Consider the following 20,646-nt stretch of genomic DNA (forward strand, 5'->3'; position numbering starts at 1 on the left):
AAGCTATACACCCAATTGTCTGGGTCTCCCAATGGAGCGACAAAGAAATTAAAAAATTGGTTTGTGTTTGCATTTTTTAAGACCGGTAAATTTATTTTTCTGTCGATGGAGCTGTGTGAGGATGTGTTTTTGAAGCTGAGCTGCTGTTTTTATTGGTAACATGATGGGGTTTCTACAATGCTCGCTCTTGTCAATTCCACCTCAAAAACATCTCTAGAATTCAACCTTTTTTTTACCGTTGACTCTGCAAAAACTCTTACTGTCGCTCTCATTCATTCTCACCTAGATTATGGTATTTCTTTACTAATTGGTCTCCCTGCTACTAAACTCTCCCCTCTTCAATCCATTCTGAATACCGCAGCCAGGATCATTTTCCTCTGCAACCGCTTCACTGATGCCTCTGCTCTTTGCCAGTCATTGCACTGGTTTCCTATCCGCTACAGAATACAACAAACTTATCACTCTCACTCACAAAGCTCTCCACGGATCCGCACCGCCTTACATCTCCTCCCTCATCTATGTCTATCACCCCTCCATGCCCTCCACTCTGCTAATGACCTAAGACTGACATCCTCAACAATTCGAACCTCCCACTCCAGTCTTCAAGATTTCTCACGAGCTGCGCCTATGCTCTGTAACACACTACCAAGAGCAATCCGATTAATTCCAAACATCCACACCTTTAAGCGGGCCCTAAAAATGCATTTCTTTAGACTAGCCTATCAAATCACTGCCCTGATCTAATCTAGACCCTTTCTGCCCTTCATAACAAAAAATGTACTTCCAATTCTTGTTCCCTGTACCTGTATAAATTCTGGCCAATGTCTGGTTCATGCAGCTGCTTTTGAATACCCTATTAAATAGATGGCTAGACCATATATAACAAGCTTTTCTCCCCCATTCACCTTTTGAGCCTCCCCTATTCCCTCATAGACTGTAAGCTTACGAGCAGGGGCCTCACTCCTCCTGGTACCTTGATTTTTGTTTTCTTGTATTGTATCAAATTGTCTGTACATGTCCCCTCTGACTTGTAAAGCGCTGCGGAATATGTTGGCACTATAGAAATAAAACTTTATTATAAGTGAGAAGTTGTCACCGGAATTGTGGTGTTTAAATTTATTTTTTCTTTACGTCATTTATTTTAAGATTTAATAAATATTGTATTTTCAAGGACGGCTGCTTAATCAATGGCGAGAATGAAATGATTTCTTTCAAAATGTGCTTTCCTTAACTAAGAATCAGCAAAAACAGTGCATGCCCTCATCATCTCCCGCGTCGACTACTGCAACCTCCTGCTCTCTGGCCTCCCTTCCAACACTCTTGCACCGCTCCAATCTATCCTAAACTCTGCGGCCCGCTTAATCCACCTCTCCCCTTGATACTCCCCAGCCTCCCTTCACTGGCTTCCCATCGCCCAACGACTCCAATTCAAAACATTAACCATGACATACAAAGCCATCCACAACCTGTCTCCTGCCTACATCTGTGACCTAGTCTCCCGGTACCTACCTGAACGCAACCTCAGATCCTCACAAGATCTCCTTCTCTACTCCTCTCTTATCTCCTCTTCCCACAATCGCGTACAAGATTTCTCCCGTGCCTCCCCCATACTCTGGAACGCTCTACCTCAGCATATCAGACTCTCCCCTACCGTGGAAAGCTTCAAGACTCATGTCTTCCAACAAGCCTACAACCTACAATAACCCTCAGTCCAGCACACCACTGCGCAACCAGCTCTGTCCTCACCTATTGTACCATCACCCATTCCCTGTAGACTGTGAGCCCTCGCGGGCAGGGTCCTCTCTCCTCCTGTACCAGTCTGTTTTGTACTGTTAATGATTGTTGTACGTATACCCTCTTTCACTTGTAAAGCGCCATGGAATAAATGGTGCTATAATAATAAATAATAATAAATAATCATCAAGATCCTTATTTTCAAATTAAGAAAGGGAGATTGGAACTTTCTTTGGTGTCTTAATATTTAAAACTATTAAAAAAATATTTTTTAATTATTTACTTAGTCTCCTAGGTAACATGAATTTGGGATAATTTCATTATTGTTCAATACATAGCAATAGTTTTGTATTTCGGTATAAAGTAAAAATCCCAATCTCCAATGAAGTCCAGCAATAGGCTAAGCTTCAGAGAAGTACAAAAATGGCAACGACGAGGAACTGCAGTAAGCACTCCACTGGGATGGCAACTCATCAACTCCCAAACAAATTCTCAGAAAAAGAATATCTTTAGCGGGTACCAAACTCAGCTATTATGTCAGATTTAACCTGCTTTTTCAATTTATATTAAAAAATTTTCTTAAAATTTTTCTTTTTATTTACATCTCTTTAAAAATCTTCACACAAAGACAAACAAGAATACATATACAGTGAAAATTTAAAAAGGGTGTCTGGATCACTATACTTTAGACACTTGAGGGATGGAAGGTATGGGGAAAAATGCACGCCTCCTTTTGAAAAATCAATAATACTCGAGGGGAACCAATCAATTAGAAATGTCCTTATTATTACCCTCACAAGGACTATCCCTACCTGTCAATGGAGTACATCCTTATTTATACGATGCCCCCATTCCTCGGCGGCTTGCCCTTGTGTGTCCCTTCTCTCTCCCTCTCAATCAATACAAAAACAAGTCTCTATAGTGATGAAGACCACCTAAGTCTCCGGCACCCAGTGCATCTAGTACATATACAGTGACATTAGTACCTATTATGGACTATCCCTCAGTCTCATTCCTGCCTGGCCAATGGAGCACACCCTTATTTTTCGGGTGCCCCCACTCCTCGGCGGCTCGCCCTAAATTTGGCCCTTACAATCCTAGTTGAGGGAATAACATACGGTCATGGAAAAATTCAACAATGAGATTTATTTACTTATGCTAATGTTCTTTCCAAAAATCTCAAAGGTGCCTAGAGAATATTCAATGTCTTATATCATAATTTTAAAGGTCTAATCTCTACAAATGAAAAAGACCACCTAACTCTCTGGCACCCAGTGCATATAAATACGTACAATTTGTACCCAGTGTGAACTTTCCCTCCGTCTCTCTCCTTCCTGGCCAATGGAGCACACCCTTAGTTTTTCGGTGCCCCCACTCCTCGGCGACTAGCCCTGAGTTTGGCCCTCACAGTCCTAATTGAAATAATGCCAAATGGTCATTAGAAATTTCCATTATATTCACCAATGAGATAAATCACTTATCTGGGGATCTCCAAGGTGCCTAGAGAATATTCAATTTCTTATGTCATGATTCCTTTTAAGGTATGATACCATTTGATGTCTGGAGGCTGCAACATCTAAGGCTATTAGGCCAACTTGAAAAGGAAAAATCTCCTGATGAGCTCCGTCAGTGATATGTATGGAGTGAAACGCGTTGAGATCAGACCTTAAAAGGAATCATGACATAAGAAATTGAATATTCTCTAGGCACCTTGGAGATCCCCAGATAAGTGATTTATCTCATTGCTGAATATAATGGAAATTTCTAATGACCATTTGGCATTATTTCAATTAGGACTGTGAGGGCCAAACTCAGGGCTAGCCGCCGAGGAGTGGGGGCACCGAAAAACTAAGGGTGTGCTCCATTGGCCAGGAAGGAGAGAGACGGAGGGAAAGTTCACACTGGGTACAAATTGTACGTATTTATATGCACTGGGTGCCAGAGAGTTAGGTGGTCTTTTTCATTTGTAGAGATTAGACCTTTAAAATTATGATATAAGACATTGAATATTCTCTAGGCACCTTTAAGATTTTTGGAAAGAACATTAGCATAAGTAAATAAATCTCATTGTTGAATTTTTCCATGACCGTATGTTATTCCCTCAACTAGGATTGTAAGGGCCAAATTTAGGGCGAGCCGCCGAGGAGTGGGGGCACTCGAAAAATAAGGGTGTGCTCCATTGGCCAGGCAGGAATGAGACGGAGGGATAGTCCATAATAGGTACTAATGTCACTGTATATGTACTAGATGCACTGGGTGCCGGAGATTTAGGTGGTCTTCATCACTATAGAGACTTGTTTTTGTATTGATTGAGAGGGAGAGAGAAGGGACACACAAGGGCAAGCCGCCGAGGAATGGGGGCATCGTATAAATAAGGATGTACTCCATTGACAGGTAGGGATAGTCCTTGTGAGGGTAATAATAAGGACATTTCTAATTGATTGGTTCCCCTCGAGTATTATTGATTTTTCAAAAGGAGGCGTGCATTTTTCCCCATACCTTCCATCCCTCAAGTGTCTAAAGTATAGTGATCCAGACACCCTTTTTAAATTTTCACTGTATATGTATTCTTGTTTGTCTTTGTGTGAAGATTTTTAAAGAGATGTAAATAAAAAGAAAAACTCATCAACTCCCTAAGTTCACATTGTGGTGGAGAGATGGACACTAGTGAGCAGCGAGCACTACCATGCTCGGGTCTCATTATGAGCAGTTAGGTGCTCGGATGGTCGCATCTCGAGTATTAGAGTATAATGGAAGTCGGTGTGGCGCTCGAGAATTTTTCAGAGAAATGTTCTGGAAAAATGTTAAGAGTTCCCCATTGACTTTCATTATACTTGAGTACTCGAGTCACGACCATCTGAGCACCCAACTGCTCGTTACAAGTACAGAGCACCCAAGCATGTTAGTACTTGCTCCTCACTAATGGACACACCACCATCATGGCACCAAAAGTATTTGAGTGGTTAAACCGAAAGTAATCAGAGCTAGCTCTGATCGCTTCTGTTACAGAAGGGCGGTTGCTGGTTCCAGAGCCTGCTCCATGCAACTGCATCTGATCTAGGATGAACTTGGACATTCTATGTTGGAAAAATAAAGAGGCTGTCCGTAAAAAAAAAAAAAAAAAAGGATTATATTATAGAGCTGCAGACACGGAAAATAAAAATTACACCAATCATCACCCTGCCCAGGTCCAGCGCTGCATCTCTGCTGCTGCTCTGGTCCTTATTGATAAGCTGCATTAGTGACATCATGACCGGAGACGAGCGAACCTGAGGTTCAGTGCTCATACCAAACACAAGGTTTACAAAATAACAGAGTTCGGGTACTTTACGCATGAACACCACTTGTCACCACTAGCATCGCTGTGCTCGGGTACGCTCGGAGCTCAGTCCAGTGTGAGCCACTTGCATTGTTTGATCGGCTTGCACTGGAGGCAACAGCGTGATCAGATGTAGTGTGCACCAATCAAAACCAAAAAAAAAAAATAAAAATTGAGAAACCCTGCCCATTTGCCCCCGGAAGTGACCTGTTAATGGCTGTCTGCATGAGGGCGAAGACATGAACTGCCCAATTAGTGACTTCCACTGGGGTTCAGATCAAGTCCAGGTCCAGCTGAACCTGCCGAACAGAACTCAATGGGTCCGCTCATCTCTAATCATGACTACAGTGCATGTGAATGCAGCAGCTTTCACTGGGCTCAGCAGAAATGCCAATTTAGATGACACAAGAGCATTCATTAAATCTTGGTTGCCATGACAACTTATTGACAAGAGACGTTTTGAAGGGACACTGTCAGAGTGCTTCCTCCGTAGATTCTGTACGTTATTGTACTGTTTAGCTGCATCAATGGCTTTTGGGGATGTGTACATTTCACATAAACTACAGAGCACAGTCTAGTTCTTTCTGGTGGAAAGAATTATCTTTTCCACGGGAATTTCTTGGCTGATAACCTTGATGAAGTAAAGAGGTGGTCATACAGAAGTCAGAACAAGTAACAAGCAAGATCATAAATTAACTTAACTGCTCAGAATGACAGTGTTGTGGGAAGCATCTAGGCCCTGATAATGCTTAGACAATATGGGCAATGGCTAGAGTCCGATGCATTTAGGTTGCCATGGCATTTTTGGAAAGTTAGGAAACTATCTATATTCCAGATGGGTGATAGGCTGCATATAGCAACTGGGGCGCTCATCTGATCCTGTCACAGTCACTCCACTCCGAAATACAAGGAAAACTATTACAGACATTCACATTATGTCATAAAGACAGCTATTCTAAGATCAATATATAAGTGTTTCAAGGTAGAGAAAGTGGACCATATTGATCTAACAGCTATATTAATGTCATCTTCTGCTGGACTATATTATATTTTAGTGTGCAGCCAATTTTTTTAATTATTTTAATATTCACTGACATTTCTGAACAACCGAAGAGCAGAGCCACCGTACAAAGGGTGCGCAGTGGCCGAGATGAGAATGCCAGATACCCTCAGTAGTAAGATCTGCTTACAGTACCCTCTGTTATACCCATCTTTCCTTGAAATATACAGATGGGTAAAAAAAAAAAAATGGATGTTTTTTCACAGATTTCCACAACTACCTTACCTCTATAGGAATTTTCTCAAAATCGTATTCATCCTTTGCATTTCGCAACTGTATTAAAGAGAACCTGTCACAGGTAAAAACACTATTAACCTGCAGATATGGGGTTAATCTTAAAGTTAATCGCGTTCGAATCCTGCCTGGTGCCAGCACATTAAACTTTGCTGCCGGGAGGAGAAGAACTTTAATCCTCCTGGAAGCATTCAGGTTTCAGTCAAGGGAATGATAAATTTAGTAACCGCTCTGTGTATGGAGAGCAACAGCAGTAAACGCCCCTGTACTGACTGACAGCCACTCAGCATTAGCGGAAGCTGTCAGTCAGTGTGGGGGGTGTAGTTACAGCTGCTGCTCTCCATACACAGAGTAGTGACTGAACCCGTGCCATCGGCGAAACCTGAATGCTGCCAGGAGGATTAAAGTTATTTTCCTCCTGGCATCAGGGTTTGATGTATAGGCGCCAGGCAGGTTTTAAACGCCATTAGCTTTCAGATTAACCCCATCTGCAGGTTAACAGCATTTTTACAAGTGACAGGTTCCCTTTAAGACTAGAGGATAGCAAACTGAGAAAAGGTTTATCTTGAGATTTAGTAAACAGTGCTCACAAATCTTAGAAGTAAACTGAACTGCCTGGTCAGCGTCAATGTGAAATTTATACACTTATGGCATAAAAAAGGTGCAAAATTTAGAGAACATGGCTGACCATGATGGTGTGAGGCTGCTTAGCTTGGAGCTCCTGCTACACTTCCAAACTCCACTGGCTTCCATCCAGCAATATGGGCAAATCAACCCGGAAAACCAGAGCCCGAGCTTCATCTCAACCCCCGACCACTAATGGAGACATTGCTTCGCTCCTAACCCGTCCAGGCCTCACTCAGCGAGAACCTCCGGCCAGTACCGTCATTATTGGACTTACCATGTGTCCGGCAGACGACGGAATCCTCGGCTTCTGGAACTGGCCGACAGGATCCCCTGCAGCACCAGTCTGATGTAGAGCCTCGGACCCCTTCCAATCGGCAAGTGTCTCCGCGGCGGCCCGAGCAGACTAGGGTCGGCGGGGCTGCGGCGTCCCAGGATGGCGGCCCCCCACGTGGCAAGCTGTGTGTCGGGCGCGCCAGCGTTCGCGCCGCCGCTGGAGGGAGTACCTCTCCGAAGACTGCTGGAGGAATCTCAGAAGCCTGCTCTGCCTCGACATGACCGGGACTCCCTACGTGCGCAGAAGGATACGGAGGAACTGCAGGACGCCACGAATCTGGGCGAGGTGAGCCGCGGGGGGAGAGAGGATGGCGGCGCTTCTCCCTCCCATGCTGCGAGGGATTGCCTGCAGGTGACGGCCCAGAATGTACCTGCCTCACCTGCATCCTTGATGGGGGATGTACAGTTACGTGGAGTGCCGCGGGGGAGGGACAGGCCCCCCATAAGTGACTTCGCCTGATGATCGGCAGAGAGAATCGCATGTGGGTGGTGGTCTGGGAGGGGGGATCACCCTCCCTCTCTGCTCTGAGTCCATCTGGTGACCCATCTTTATTGTGTCTGCCTGGCAGGACGACCATATGCCCTGAAGTCCTGTCCTCTGCGCCCGAGACCAGGGGGCAATGGTCTGACCCCTCTTGTATACACCCAGTCGACTCCTCATCCCGATGGGATCTTCGTGGCTGTCTACCTCCCCCCGATGGGAAGGTGAAGTAGAGAATAAGAGGCAGGTATCTTCACCCAGGTGGGAGACCAGGGCAACCACAGCGGCTTCTGGTCACAACAGTGCCCCCACTTTTTCAGCCGATGCCACCTCCGCTCACACCAGATTTGACTACCAAGGCTCTGATGGTGGCGAGATGTACAGCCAAGCGTGCTTAGATGAAAACAGACCGGCCACTTTAGCAGACCTCCGTCTACTACTACAATCCATCCCTACCAAGAAAGATATAACCAATTTGACATCTCAGTTTGTCTCAGAATGCAAGCAAGAGATTGCTCAGTTCCGATCTGATCTTACAGAACATTCATCAAAGGTGGAATCCCTGACCTTGTCTCGGGACTCCTCGGCCAAAACTATCCAAATCGCTGGTGGAAACCATTACCCGTCACTCCTCCCAAATACAAAATCTCCAATCAAATCTGGATGATCTTGAAAATAAAAATAGGAGGAATAACTTGCGAATCAGGGGCTTACCAGAATCCATCTCTAACATGGATATCCTACCTACACTTACTTCTAATCTTTAATGGCCTGTTACGTCGCCCGCGAGTTTCATTGAAATAGACAGAGCCGATAGAGCCACAGGACCCGAATAACCCTCAAGAGATATAATCTGCCGGATTCATTTCTTCCAGCTCAAATAGTTTATTCTACAAGCGGCACGAAAGAAACAATCTCTCTCCTATCAGGGCCAACCTATTCGGATTATGCCGGACTTATCTCACTACACATTAGCCCAGAGAACTGCTCTCAAGCCTTTACTTTACCTCCTATGAGAAAAAGAGATACCCTTCCGTTGGGAGTTCCCTTTCTCCCTAACGGTTAGAAAAGGCTCCCAGGCATATACAATACGATCTCCTAAGGACTTGTCGGGCTTCTTGTCAAGTCTAGATCTACCCAACATCCAGTTGCCTGACTGGGAGGCGGTGGTGGAGACTGGCGTGGGCTTGGTCGGGAGGCCTCCCAGGTCCTTGGATCGTCCCCCTTTAGGCCTCCCTCCTAGAGAACGGCTGAGGGGAGGTGGAAAAAAATATCCGACTGCTAGACGCCGCACCACGCCTTAATTACCTCGCATTACTGAATTGTGGTGTCGCTCCTTTGGTGCTAGGCGTTGACCCTGGTCGTCCGCCAGTTCAGATTGACCGGAGGGGTTGACTGAAGGGAGACGGAGGGAGTAAAATGCTGACCCCGATATAACAACAAGTAATGTGGAGGTGATTCCTCCTTTGTGTACTTCGGATCCATAATAAGTAATGGGTAATAATTGGTCTGTTACATATTGCCTTTTCATTTCTCAAATTGAGTATGTTAGGTTCTATATGAATATATTAATAGTTTCCTTTAGCCCACAGATTACAATCTATCCTAATTAGCCGGTGGACGTTATATTATGTTATAAAATGGAAATGTTTTCAGTGTTATGCAAGCTCCATTGCTACCTTGCTTCTTGCTAAGCCAGACTTCGCCCCACATAGGGTGTGAGCCTCTGTCCTGCCTATCAAGGATGTACAAGCTCCTGTTCTACGTTCGTACCTCCTTAGATTTTTGTACAGAGGCTATACCTCTGACTCTTGACTCTCTCTGAGTCAAGTGGTTTTCACCCCCTTTTTTTTTCTGCTTTAATCTATTTTTTACTTTTTCCCCTTCATTGCACGAATCTCTACATACACTGAAACTATATCGTCTCTCAGATCGAATGACAGAATTGAGAATAGCATCCTTCAATGCCAAAGGCCTGAACACCCCGGAAAAAAGGGCACAAATCCTGCAACACTTCCATCGCCAAAAGGTACATATAATTTGTTTTCAAGAAACCCACTTCCAAGATAACCACGCACCTACCATCAAACAAACTCTACACTAGTTGGCACTTTGCCAATAACCCTAGCAACAAGTCTAAGGGGGTGGCCATTGCCATTCACAAGTCCCTTCCCCATCAAATCGTTCGGTGTACGGTGGATAGGGATACTAGATATATCGTCCTGTACTTGTCCATCGAAGGCCATATATTTACATTCTTAGGCTCTGTGCGCACTGGGAAATGAAATTTCCTTGCGTAAATTCCGCATGCTCTCAAAGATTACCGCACCCGCGGTAAAAAACCGCGGGAAACCGCACCCGAAAACCGCATGCGGTTTGCCGCGGTTTGCTGCGGTTTTACCGCGGTATTGTTCGCGGTATTGCCGCGGTTTTGCCGCGTGCGGGTTGGGATGTGCTTTATTGCATTCAATGCAATAAAGCACATTGAAGAAAAAAAAAAAAATACATTTAATTCTGATAGTAGATAGACAGAAGAATAGATAGAGGGATAGATAGATAGACAGACAGATAGATAGAGGGATAGATAGAGGACAGATCGCTGTATTTCCCACGGTCGGCAGTGAGTTCACATTACCGGCCGTGGGAAATGACCGGTAATTACCTCTGCTGTCTGCTGCTTTCATTCAGCGCTGTGTCTGTGACAGTCGCGGCTGGATGGAAGCAGCGCAGGACGTCGGAGCGGTGGATTACGCCGGAGCTTTGTTTGGGAGGGGTTAATAAAATGGTGAACGAGGCTTGTTGGTTTTATTTAAAATAAAGGATTTTTCGGTGTCTGTGTTTTTTTTCACTTTACTTACGGGTTGATCATGTCAGCTGTCACATAGACGCTGCCATGATCAAGCCTGGGGTTAATGGCGGTGGTCCCCCATCACCATTAACCCCTTGTATTACCTTGCCACCACTGCTACACGGTGGCAAGAAGAGCCGAGGACACTCCGGTAGTGCCGCATAATGCATGCGACAGTGCCGGGGCAGCTGCGGCTGATATTCTCGGCTGCCGGAGGGGGAGTGAGGCGGGGGACATTAACCCTACCCCTCTCCCTCCCCAGCCTGAGAATACCGGGCCGCCGCTGTGTGCTTACCTCGGCTGGACGGTAAATATACAGCGGAGCCCACGTTCTTTTTTTTCTATATTTCCGTTTTCTTTCTATGTGTGTTCTATGTGTCTGTGTCTATGTGTTCTGTGTCTGTGATGTGTGTGTGTTTACTCTGCACGGCTTCCTCTTCCTGTAATGACATCACTTCCCTGCAAAACCGCAGACAGGCGATGCACATTACCGGAGGTAAACCGCGAAATACCGCAGGGAATAACGCAGGAAAACGCAGTGAACCGCACAGAATTTGCTGCCTGCGTTATTCCCTGCGGGATTTCATGATAAACATTGAGTCAATGGAGTGAAATCCCGCAGCGATGTGCGGAAAAGAAGTGACATGCACTTGTTTTTGCTGCGGGATTCCCGCAGCAAAACATGCAGCTGTCAAATTCCGCCCAGTGCGCACAGGATTTTTTTTCTCCATAGGATTTGCTGGTGATTCACTGCAGAGATGTTATGAACATTTTCTGCAGCGAAACATGCAGCAAATCCGCGGAAAATCCGCGGCAAAATCCGGTAAGTGCGCACATAGCCTTAAATGCTTACGCCCTAAACCAGGACCAGCCCAAATTTATATCAAACCTGGTGGATGTCTCCTCCCTAATTGGTCCAGGGCACGGTAATTTTATGTGCAGATTTCAACCTTACCTTGGACCCTGTTTTGGACAATTCAAAAAACAAATAAATAAATAAAAATTATCACATTTATCATACAGAACCATCAAATACACTAAGACAGGCCTACTTAGATTACAGCTATGTGACGCTTGGAGGCTACAACACCCCGCCGTTAGAGATTATACTTTTTATTCTAACCCGCACGACTCCTATAGTAGGATTGATTACATCATGGTCCAACACTCCGCTCTCCCTTGGGTGTCCTCTACGTCTATTGGTAGCATCCTGTGATCTGACCACGCCCCGATCTACTGCTCACTTATGATTCCCTCCCTCTCTAAAGTGGTACGACCATGGCGCCTGAATGAGAGCCTGCTTTCCGACCCTACGTGTTTGTCTGATATCCAAAACTCCATACAGCATTTCCTTTTCGACCACTCCTCCGACACGACTGCCCCTATCTTTAAATGGGAAGCCCTCAAGTGTGTTTTAAGAGGTGTTTTTATTAAACACGGCTCTCGTCTGAAAAAAGAGAAAGCCATTACCCCGAGTTCCGCCCTTCAAAATATCATCAAACTAGAATCGGCTCATAAAAATGCTCTCTCCACGGAAACATTAAGAGATCTCCTTAAAGCGAGACTAGGTAAATTACTAGAGGAATCCTATAAGCGTTTCCTCCAGGTCGGGCGCAGCTGTTTTTATGAATTTGGTAACAAATCCGGGAGGATGCTTGCCAGAGTATTATGCTCACAGTGCACCCAAAATTTTATTCCATGTATCAAAAGCTCCAATGATTCTATGAGCCACACTACCGCCGAGATATCGGAAACTTTCCGATCATATTACTCAAAACTATATAACCTCCCCACCCCGGCGAGCTCCCCTCAAACTATCACATCTTCTTTCCATCCCCTGAGGCCAGAATTGACATCTGAATTGAGGCCCCTTTTGGGCCCGCAGAACTGTTGGGGGTAATAACAGAACTCCCAGGCAACAAGAGTCCGGGGCCCGGACGGATTCACTGGGAGATTTTATAAAACATTCACTGACCTCCTGGCCCCACTGATGCTGGTAGCATTTAATTCTATTTCTGATATCTGCCTGTTCCCCTCACATTCCACAACTGCACATGTTACCGTGATCCCTAAACCGGGAAAGGACCCACATGTTTGCAAGAGTTACCGACCAATCTCCCTACTTAATGTTGATCTAAAAATGTTTGCAAAACTTATAGCAAACAGGCTGAGTCCATTGCTCCCATCTCTAGTTCACCCTGACCAGGTGGGTTTGTAACAGGCAGAGAAGCGCGGGACAACACCCTTAAAACTATAGACATTATTAATCACGCAAAGATGCGCAAAATACCCCTTATGATTTTATCCCTAGACGCCGAGAAGGCTTTTGATAGAATTTCATGGTCATCTCTCTCCCAAACACACACATATTGGTCTTGGTCCTTCCTTCTCAGCTAAAATACTCTCAACTGTATAAGTCACCATCAGCTAGACTAAAGATTAATGGTTCGTTATCAGACCCCTTCTCCATCCACAATGGTACCCGCCAGGGTTGCCCACTCTCTCCCCTTTTATACATACTAATTATAGAACATCTACCATCCTCAATCCGTAATAACCCACATATCCGAGGTGTTAAGTTAGCCGGTAAGGAGTACAAATGCTCAGCCTTTGCGGATGACCTGTTAATCTATATAACTAATCCACTTGTCTCCCTCCCTAATTTGTTATCCCTACTGGAGCGTTTTGGTAATTGGTCCAATTTCAAGATTAATGTCGACAAATCTGAGGCTCTTAATGTATCCCTCCCTAGAGATACGGTAAACGGCTTGATGAAACAATATCCATTTAAATGGCCTTCAGGAAATGTGATTACTTACTTAGGCATTCGCCAACCCTCTGATATCTCCAAATTATTTTCCTTGAACTTCCAGACATTTCTTTCCAGACTTGAAATCAACTTAACCACATGGGAGCCAACGAGTTTTTCCTGGTTTGGGCGCATCAATATATTGAAAATGATTATCCTTCCCAGGTTATTGTATCTTTTGCACACAATTCCCTCATACATTCCAGCTTATTTCTGGGTGGGACTACTGCGGCAATTTAGGTTCTTCGTCTGGGCGTCAAAGCACCAGAGACTTCGTTGGGAAACACTAATGCGTCCAAAGGAGGTGGGTGGGATGGGCTTGCCAGATTGTCGTCGATATTATCTAGCTGCAGCACTTGCTCGTGTATTGGACTTGGTTCATAACTACTCGTCGAAGCTATGGGTACGCATTGCAATAAATGTGTCCGATCCCGGTCTGGGTCCTGCCGTGGCTACGCTCCTCCCCATTTCCGAATAGCCCAGACATTTTCTATACAATTGCCCACACACTGAAATCCCTGAGTGTCCCTCCATAAAAAGAGAGTTATTGGACTTGAATAGTCCTTTGTTTCCCATCTCAGGAAATCCTAAGTTTGGCCCGGGCTATACTTCATCGACTTTTCTGGGCAGCTCCAAATCCCGCCCTCTACGTCTATGCCATGTGGCCCCAAATGGGGTACTCTTGCCACTCAGCACAATCCTGGGAGACACAACCCCCACTCCACGCCAAGAATTCGAATATACTCAGCTTCCGCATTTCTTTGCATCAATTCCTGATAGAGGGACGCTGACACTATGCCTTATACAGCCGATTATCCCACATGCGACCTCGGTTATATACAAATAACTTTTTGAAAAAGACCTTCTCCCTTCCACCATACTGTAAAGCTTGGGAATCAGAACTCCACAAAAACTTCACGAAAACCCAATGGGACAAATGTTTCTCCCTTTCTAATAGATCCGTAATAGCATCTAAATCCCAAAAGACCAGTTATAAGATAATATCTAGATGGTAGAGAGTCCCTGTTACACTCAATAAATGGTTTCCGGAAGTCCCGGACACATGCTGGCGTTGTGGTGCGGAGTTGGGAACGATGTCACACATATGGTGGTCCTGTCCAACCTTGAACGCTTTCTGGGGAGGGGTTCTCAGGGTGGTTCTTGAGGTAACAGGGATTTCAGTCCCCCCATCCCCGGAAGCAATTTTGCTTTACATGTTCCCAATGTCCAAATCTAAATATAAACAAAATCACTTCTGAGACATTTGCTGCAGGCCGCAAAAATGGTGATCCCCTGGCACTGGAGATCCTTGGAGCCCCCTTCCCTGGAGGAGTAGTTCACAGAGGTCTCTCTGACACACCGTATGGAGACCCTGATCGCTCATTCCCAGCAGGAAGCGGATTTTGTCGCCAAGACATTGTTTCATTGGGGGGAAAAAAAAAAAAACAGCAGTCACCTGCCCAATGAGCGTCCTTATCACAGGCTTTCATTCCAGGAGTTTGTGTCCTCTTTCCCGTGCTCATTGCGAATTGCAGCCTGTGTGACTCACCTCATACACATTAGGTTTTCACCAAAGGGATGTAACATTTTCCCTCTTTCATTGTGGACTGTAGTGAGTGTATACATATATATATACATATATACACAAAGGTTCCTCTTTCTTATAGCTTAGAGCAGTTTGTCTACGGAAACGCGGACATAGACCTGTGAGATATAAGTTTTATGTTTCCTATGATAGAGTCAGTAAAAATAGTCATTATCATCGCTGACCACCCGTCCCCCCCTCTTTAACATCGATATACATGTTATGAGACCTATATTTAAAGTTTCAGGCAGTCTTCTATGGATCATACACATTGGTATTAGCTTTAATTGCTTTCCTTGTGCCCTTCATTAGTTTCTACTGACAGTTCTTTGAGAAAGGCATAGCTTGCCGAAAACGTTCTGAGATACTGTCTGTAAAATACCATTTTCACTACGGACTATACAACAATAAAAAGATATTTGTTTGAACATAATTCTTTGGAGTATGCCGGAGTTATTTTCTATTATGGTTTCATTGGTAGGCCTTTCTCTCTTCTCCCCTCTACCGTCACATCCTGAAATAACATGCAATGATCTGTTTCTCCCCCCTTCTCTAGTCTTATGTTCTATTCGCTTTCTTTCTTCGCCCACGTTTTTCTTTTTTCATTTTCCATATGTAAGAGACTCCCACGTTAGGAGGTCTAGGTGGGTGATCCGTCCGAACATAAGCTTTACTATAATTTTCCAACTGTTTAGAGGATTTATCAGTGCCAGGAATTCTCTGTAAAATGTTTAGTCTGATTGTTATCGCTATTGCTTACTGAACCAAATTCATACTATACTGCTTTGATTGATATTTTGTAAGTGACTCAGTAGTATATTCCTGCTGTCTCTTTTCACTGTGTATTGATTACTTGAAAACTTAATAAAAAATGTATTGTTTAAAAAATGTGCAAAATTTGACAGCATTTTTGAGCGAGATTTATTAATTTTGCCATTTCCCTCTTTCATCACATTTAAACAAAATGGCTGAACGAAAAAGGTGCAGACTAGCATGGTGCAAAAATGTACTAAAAGTAAAAAATTGCCATAAATTATAGTAAACATGCCAATCACAAATGTGCATTTAAATGTCTGGTATATGCAGGGTCAAAGAAAGGCTAAATTTATTTTTGGTGCCTTGCATACAAAATGATCTGTAATGGTCTCTGCAAACACATGGCATATGGGGCTTAATTGGGTTATCCACTACTAGGAAAAGCCCTTCACCATGCCTGTGTTTCTCTATCTAATAAATAAAGCTGAATGTGTGGGTGTAATAAATAAATAAATATATATATATATATATGTGCGTGCGTGTCCGAGATTGACATCTGCACCGTCGCAGCTACAGCCACAAAATTTTGCACTCACACGTCTGGACCTCGACAGCGTCATAGGCCATGTTGTGAGGTGAAATTTTAACCCCACACGTTCCAATTTACCAATCAATTTTGCCCCTATCTACATAATGGAGAAAAAGTAAAACGAAAAGTGTATCCGCACCGTCGCATTTACAATCACAAAATTTTGCACAGACACCTCATGTGACCCAGGGAACGTCGTAGACTATGTTTTGACAGGAAAATTTAACCCCGCGCTTTACAGTTACTCTCCAAAAAACATGCCTTCATTAAAGTAAATGGAGCCTGGAACTACAGGTTATAAGTAGAATCTGTGAGTGGTTGCTATAGGAACAAAAGACATTCATAGTATAAGCTTATATGTGAGTTAATAAGATGTCGGTGGGGAGACGGATATATAGAGACAAACAGACATGCAGACAGGGACAGAGACAGGCAGACAGGGAAGGAGGAGACAGCAAGAGAGACAAAGATAGATGGGGAAAGACACAAACCTTGATAGAGACAGACGGGGAAAGACAGACAAAGACCGGCAGACAGGGAAAGAGACAGACAGGAAAAGACACAGACAAAGACAGGGGGACAGACGGGGAAAGAGACAGACCTGGGAAGGGACAGACGGGGAAAGAGACAGACCTGGGAAGAGACAGATGGGAAAAGAAACTGAGAGACAGAGACAGGCAGACGGGGAAAGAGGCAGACGGGGAAAGAGGCAGACGGGGAAAGAGGCAGACGGGGAAAGAGGCAGACGGGGAAAGAGGCAGACGGGGAAAGAGGCAGACGGGGAAAGAGGCAGACGGGGAAAGAGGCAGACGGGGAAAGAGGCAGACGGGGAAAGAGGCAGACGGGGAAAGAGGCAGACGGGGAAAGAGGCAGACGGGGAAAGAGGCAGACGGGGAAAGAGGCAGACGGGGAAAGAGGCAGACGGGGAAAGAGGCAGACGGGGAAAGAGGCAGACGGGGAAAGAGGCAGACGGGGAAAGAGGCAGACGGGGAAAGAGGCAGACGGGGAAAGAGGCAGACGGGGAAAGAGGCAGACGGGGAAAGAGGCAGACGGGGAAAGAGGCAGACGGGGAAAGAGGCAGACGGGGAAAGAGGCAGACGGGGAAAGAGGCAGACGGGGAAAGAGACAGACGGAGCACATTACTTGGCCAATTTATTTAAATCTGTGTGGAATATCTGTGGTGTTGAAATATATGTTGTGAAATGCTTCTATTAGCTTAGTTTTTGCCTTTTAATAATTACATTTCTATTTGTTTTGTGGTTTTTGTGTGCAGAATACATTTTTGCTAATACATTCTATTTTGTTAACAGCAGTTATTAACCCGGGCGAAGCCGGGTTGTACAGCTAGTTGTAAAATAAAAACACTGAGGCTGTGTGCACACGCTGCGTTTTTTGATGCGTTTTTTTCATGCAGAGTTTAATCAATCTGCAAGGGAAAATGCATCCCTGCAAAGTCTATGAGAATCCTGAAGTGCTGTGCACACATTGCAGATTTTTTTTACTTTGCAGATTTTGGTGCAGAAAAAAATCTACACCAAGCAATATACTTGTCAATTGTTTCTGCGTTTTTTCAGCATTTTTTCTATCAAAAGGCATAAAATAAAAAAAAAAAAAAAAAAAGTTAAAGTTAAACACTACAAAAATGTGTTTTTTTCAGCAGCTGAAAGAGTTGTAGTTTTAGGTGCAGAAAGAACATACCTTTATACTCACTTCCAATGCTGTTCCAGAGGTGTCAGCACTGCCACTCAAGGGGATCATATGCCATTATGTCATGAGATCCCTGCAGCAAATCAGCGCTGTCTTCACTCTCTCTGCCTTTGGACGCATCACAAACATTCAAAGGACGTGAGCAGCGGCGATAACAACTATGTGTATTTTTTTTGTTTTATTTTCAATGGGGCAAAAGGGGGGGGTGATTTGAACTTTTATATTTTTCATATTTTTAATTTTTTTTTTTACACTTTTAACTGTATTGACTACTCCTCTTAGGGGACTTGAAGCAGCGATTGTCTGATCGTTTGTGCTGTACAAAGCAGTGCTGTCTGTACAGCAGAAATCACAATCTCCTATGAATGCCAGCTGGCAGCCGATGTTCAAAAGAGGATCATAATGACAGACACAGGGGTCATCAGCTGAGCCTCTGGCTGTTATGATGTCACGTCGACTCCCTGCGATCACGTCACAGGGCCGTCGATAGGAGAAGGGAATGACGAGCCCCCCTGCCAGATCAGGTCAACGAACGGGATGAAGAGACACTAAAACACCTGTTCTACCACAATCATTGAGACAATTAGGTGAAGACTTTGTAATTTATGCTATACAATTCTTTTGTAATCAACATCTTGTCTATTTTGAGTATTGTGACCAATATGCCTAAATGGGGTACCTTTGACTTCATTAGAATTATTATATTTGATGGATCTGTGCTGTGAGACATTTTTATTATTATTAATACTAATAATTTGTATTGTGTCAGTGGCCATTCATATGTTATCATAGGGTTTGTATTGTGCGGCCGACATATTGTCATGTGTGATATTATTTAAAATATGAGAAACCAAATGAGGCCCTGTGCGCATGCTGTGCTTTTTGCCATGATTTTTGGTGCAGTTTGTTGCCCAAAACTGCAGGTCTTTCCTTCCCCAGCAAAATCTATGATAATTCAGAAGTGCTGTGCGCACGTTGCTTCTTTTTTCCTTGCAATCTTGGGTGCAGAAAAAAGAAGCAGCATGTCAATTCATTGTGCGTTTTTAACCTGTGTATTGCCATTGAATACAATAAAAAAAAAAAAAACACGCACCTAAAAACGATTTTTCAGCTACTAGGTGAAGTTTTTAGGTGCAGAAATTTTCTGTAGTGTGATCACATAGCCTTAAGGCATGTAACAAAATGAAGTGAAAAATGCAATGAAAAAACTCAAGTAATCTAAATTAGCTATTAGGTGTGGAAATGTTGCAGAAAATCTGCAACATCAAAAACTCAACAAATGCTCATCATGGGAACATTACCAAAAATAGTTAATTACTAATCCATTAGAGATATTAGAAAAACTTACCCTGGAAAGTTGCTAAACAGAGTCTTTGCACTCTGAAGTTCAGAAATCAACTTTTCTCTCGGCTTTTCATCCAAGCACAGAACGCAGCAGATATTTGCTAAATGCTCTTTACTAACAGGAACGGAAAATGTCAGAACAATCCAGAGGCAAATGATTCCTGCAGTTAATCTGTCCAGATTCACATCAGTTCCCTGCTGCAGATTTTTATTGATGAAAGGGTCACAGATTTTATTGAGCAAAATATTCATCAAATATTGCACCTACGTGACAAAAATCATTATCAGTATCATCAAATCAAGTATTTATTTTAGAAATAAAATATTACTTAAAGGGTTATTCCTATTTCATATATCTGTGGCATATCAACAGGAGAGGGCATAATTTAAAGCCGATGTGGATCCCACTAATGGGGGTCAAATTAATCTCGAAAAACAGCTTCTGACATGAGCTGATCCAGCAGAACATATCCGGCACAGACGGAGATTAGTGGCTTCCCAAATCAATCTGTGTACTATATATAACTTCTACTTATTCCTTTTAAATGATTCTTAAAAGGGAATCTGTCACCAGGTTTTTGCTCCCCATCTGAGAGCAGCATAATGTAGAGACAGAGACTCTGATTCCAGCGATGTGTCACTTACTGAGCTGTTTGCTGTCATTTTGATAAAATCAATGTTTCTCTGCTGCAGATCTAGCAGTTATACAGAGCTTATGAATATGCTGGACTACCTGGCAGCACGACAAGTAGTCATGTAATGATAAAATCACTGTTTAATCAGCAGTAGATTATCAAAACTACACTAAGCAGCCTAGTAAGTGACATCGCTGGAATCAGTATCTCTGACCCTATGTTATGCTGCTCTCAGATTAAGTAGCACAAATCTGGTGAGATTCCCTTTAAATAGATATTGACGATATTACCTCCATATGAACGGGATCGAGATACATTCTTCAGGATCCTCGTTAGTCTCTCCAAAGGCAATGGTTATTTTCCAAGGTCTGGAGTATATCAAGTGAAGGGAATTTTGTTTACTTACCGTAAATTCCTTTTCTTCTAGCTCCAATTGGGAGACCCAGACAGTGGGTGTATAGCTACTGCCTCTGGAGGCCGCACAAAGAACTACACTTAAAAGTGTAAGGCCCCTCCCCTTCTGGCTATACACCCTCCCGTAGGAGTACGGATTCCTCAGTTTTAGTACCAAAGCAAGAAGGAGGA

The 20,646-nt window shown here is 43.8% G+C and overlaps 1 protein-coding gene across 1 annotated transcript in view; it reads right to left on the reverse strand.

Moving 5' to 3' along the window:
• RNF213 (ring finger protein 213) overlaps nt 1–20,646 on the reverse strand; it is a 486,493-nt gene that overhangs the window by 337,043 nt on the left and 128,804 nt on the right. The window contains exon 9 of the mRNA XM_075344370.1: nt 19,431–19,690. Within this exon, the coding sequence (XP_075200485.1) occupies nt 19,431–19,690 (260 nt within the window). The remainder of the gene's footprint in view (nt 1–19,430; nt 19,691–20,646) is intronic.

This window comes from Anomaloglossus baeobatrachus, chromosome 4, assembly GCF_048569485.1.
Source record: "Anomaloglossus baeobatrachus isolate aAnoBae1 chromosome 4, aAnoBae1.hap1, whole genome shotgun sequence".
In the NCBI taxonomy this organism is placed as follows: domain Eukaryota; kingdom Metazoa; phylum Chordata; class Amphibia; order Anura; family Aromobatidae; genus Anomaloglossus; species Anomaloglossus baeobatrachus.